This window comes from Arachis duranensis, chromosome 5, assembly GCF_000817695.3.
Source record: "Arachis duranensis cultivar V14167 chromosome 5, aradu.V14167.gnm2.J7QH, whole genome shotgun sequence".
In the NCBI taxonomy this organism is placed as follows: Eukaryota; Viridiplantae; Streptophyta; class Magnoliopsida; order Fabales; family Fabaceae; genus Arachis; species Arachis duranensis.
The window spans coordinates 107,563,075-107,565,244 of record NC_029776.3 but is presented as its reverse complement, the minus strand read 5'-3'; the positions used below and the strand labels follow the sequence as shown (position 1 = coordinate 107,565,244).

The following is a 2,170-nucleotide window of genomic DNA, read 5'->3' as shown; positions in this document are numbered from 1 at the left end:
CCTTCCACAGCTTAATCTCACTCCCTTTCGGCGCCAACATCCCCACCCTTCTCCCATCCCACTCCCTCACCGTCACCACCACCACCGGCTCCGCCGACAGTCTCTCTATTAACAACGTTACCGTCAACTCGGAGCCACTCTACAGCGACGCCTCTCTCGTTATCTTCACAACCGACCACTTCTTCGACCCGTACTTCCAACTTCGAGCCAAAATCCCCCACCGCACCGGAACAACCGATCCTTATTCCTCCTCCGCCGCCGCGTGTTTTGCGGGAAGAAAGAACCACCGGAAGTCGTTCTCCTCCGGCGAAGCCTTTTCTTTCAAAGAAGCTAGCAGCGTTCTGAGATCCAAAGGCTGCTTCCTAATGGCTTCGCTTCTCGACGCGCAGTTTCTCGCCATCAGGAACCGCCCACAGCTGACGCTTTTCGCCCCCGTGGACAAGGTCGTTACGTCCACCAACGCCACAAGGGGCCACGTGTCAGCAACTAATAATAACAACCCAAGACTAAGAGGTCACTCGTCTATTCTTCGTCACCACCTCGTGCCTTGCAAGATCCTTTGGAGCGATCTTTTGACGTTGGAGGAGGGTACTCTAATTCGGACCTACGAGAGAGGGTTCACGCTCAACGTCACGAAGTCAACGGAAGACGTGCTATTGGTCAACGGCGTTCCGGTGATTTCTCCTGAGCTTTATAACAGCGACTGGATCGTCGTTCATGGCCTCCAAGAAGTGCTTTCGCCTTTGAAGGGCCGAAGAGGCAGAGGAGTAGAAGGTTCTGGAAGGATCTCGGAGGCAGCGGCGGAAGTTGGTAACGCGACGTCGTATGGGGAACATAGCGCTGCGCAACATTTCCACTTCTCTGTTTTCCATTAGGTGATAACGAAAAGATTATGTTTGCTTTTCTTGAAATTAAATTTCGGACTCTTAATTTTGTGCTGAGAATTGGGTTTTTGAAAAGATCATTATTTTAGTGAATATTTACAGTGATTATGAATGCGTCTTAACGGTTGAGGGGCTAACTCCCTAGTTAATAGTTAGGATTAATTAGTTCGCCAGGGTTATTTACAATGCAAATGCGTTAAACAATGATCATGTAAAGGTTTTCAACTAGGAATAGGTACTGTTGTATTTTCTTTCTTGCCTGGTTTAGAGTTCAGAATCCATATCTATCTGCACCTAGTTTTGAAAGCCTCACCAAGTGCATTTTTTAGGGGTTTTTTTTCATGAGCCTCAAAAAGTGTTAATTAGATTTGCCAAAGATTATAAAGATGACATTAAGTTGTTTTCCTTTTCTAGTGAAAAATGCTGAAGAATAATCCTTTCACGTGTCAAACAATTAGTCAAGATGAATCACGCATTACTCTCAGATTGGCCGAGATAAATTTCTGGGACTACTAATGTGTTATGCAGATTATTAACCAGTCAAGTTCAAACAATAACTTTGACGATTGTAAATAATTTTAGTGGTTGGAATATTGAGGACCGAAACTTATTCCTTTATGGAATATTAATTTTATCTGCATCGAAATCTTTACTTTGTAAATAATAAAAGAAAAAAGAATTTTACAGAAAATAACCAAATAAAATAAACTGATTTTACTTGAACAATTTAATATAAAGAACACTTTAATTTACGGAATTTCAATCTTTCGAATAAAACAAAGAATTTAACAAAGTACAAAAGAAACAAGATTAAATTTTGCAATAAAATTAAATTGCATAAATGTAAAGTACAAAACTTGTAAAGAGAAAATAAAGGAGATGGAAGGAAACTTACAAGAAAAACTAACTCAAAACAAAATATCAAAAAATAGCTGGAATGTGAGAGTTTGTGAAAGTGTTTCTAAAACCAATTTCCTGTTGTAAAAAATATATAAAATAAATATGTATAAATAGAAGACTCTATTATTAATATAATTAGCTCAATAATATTTATATATATATAATAATATTATATGTTGTATTGTGTATATATATACAAAGATAGAAAGAAGTATTAAAAATAAAGAGAGAGAGAATTGTATTTGTTTATTGTTACTATCTCAATATAATAAAGATGATTAATATTGTTATTAATATTATATGTAAAGAGTAATAGAAAATAGAATTTAAAATACTTATAAAATAAAAGAAGAGAAAGAATTGTAGTAGAAATATAAAGAGAAGAG

At 37.6% G+C, this 2,170-nt stretch overlaps 1 protein-coding gene across 1 annotated transcript in view; it reads left to right on the top strand.

The window, feature by feature from the left end:
• LOC110281637 (putative fasciclin-like arabinogalactan protein 20) overlaps positions 1–875 on the top strand; it is a 1,223-nt gene extending 348 nt beyond the window's left edge. Inside the window, exon 1 of the mRNA XM_021144045.2 lies at positions 1–875. This exon is cut by the window's left edge and continues 348 nt beyond it. Within this exon, the coding sequence (XP_020999704.1) occupies positions 1–875 (875 nt within the window).
• Positions 876–2,170: the final 1,295 nt, after the last annotated feature.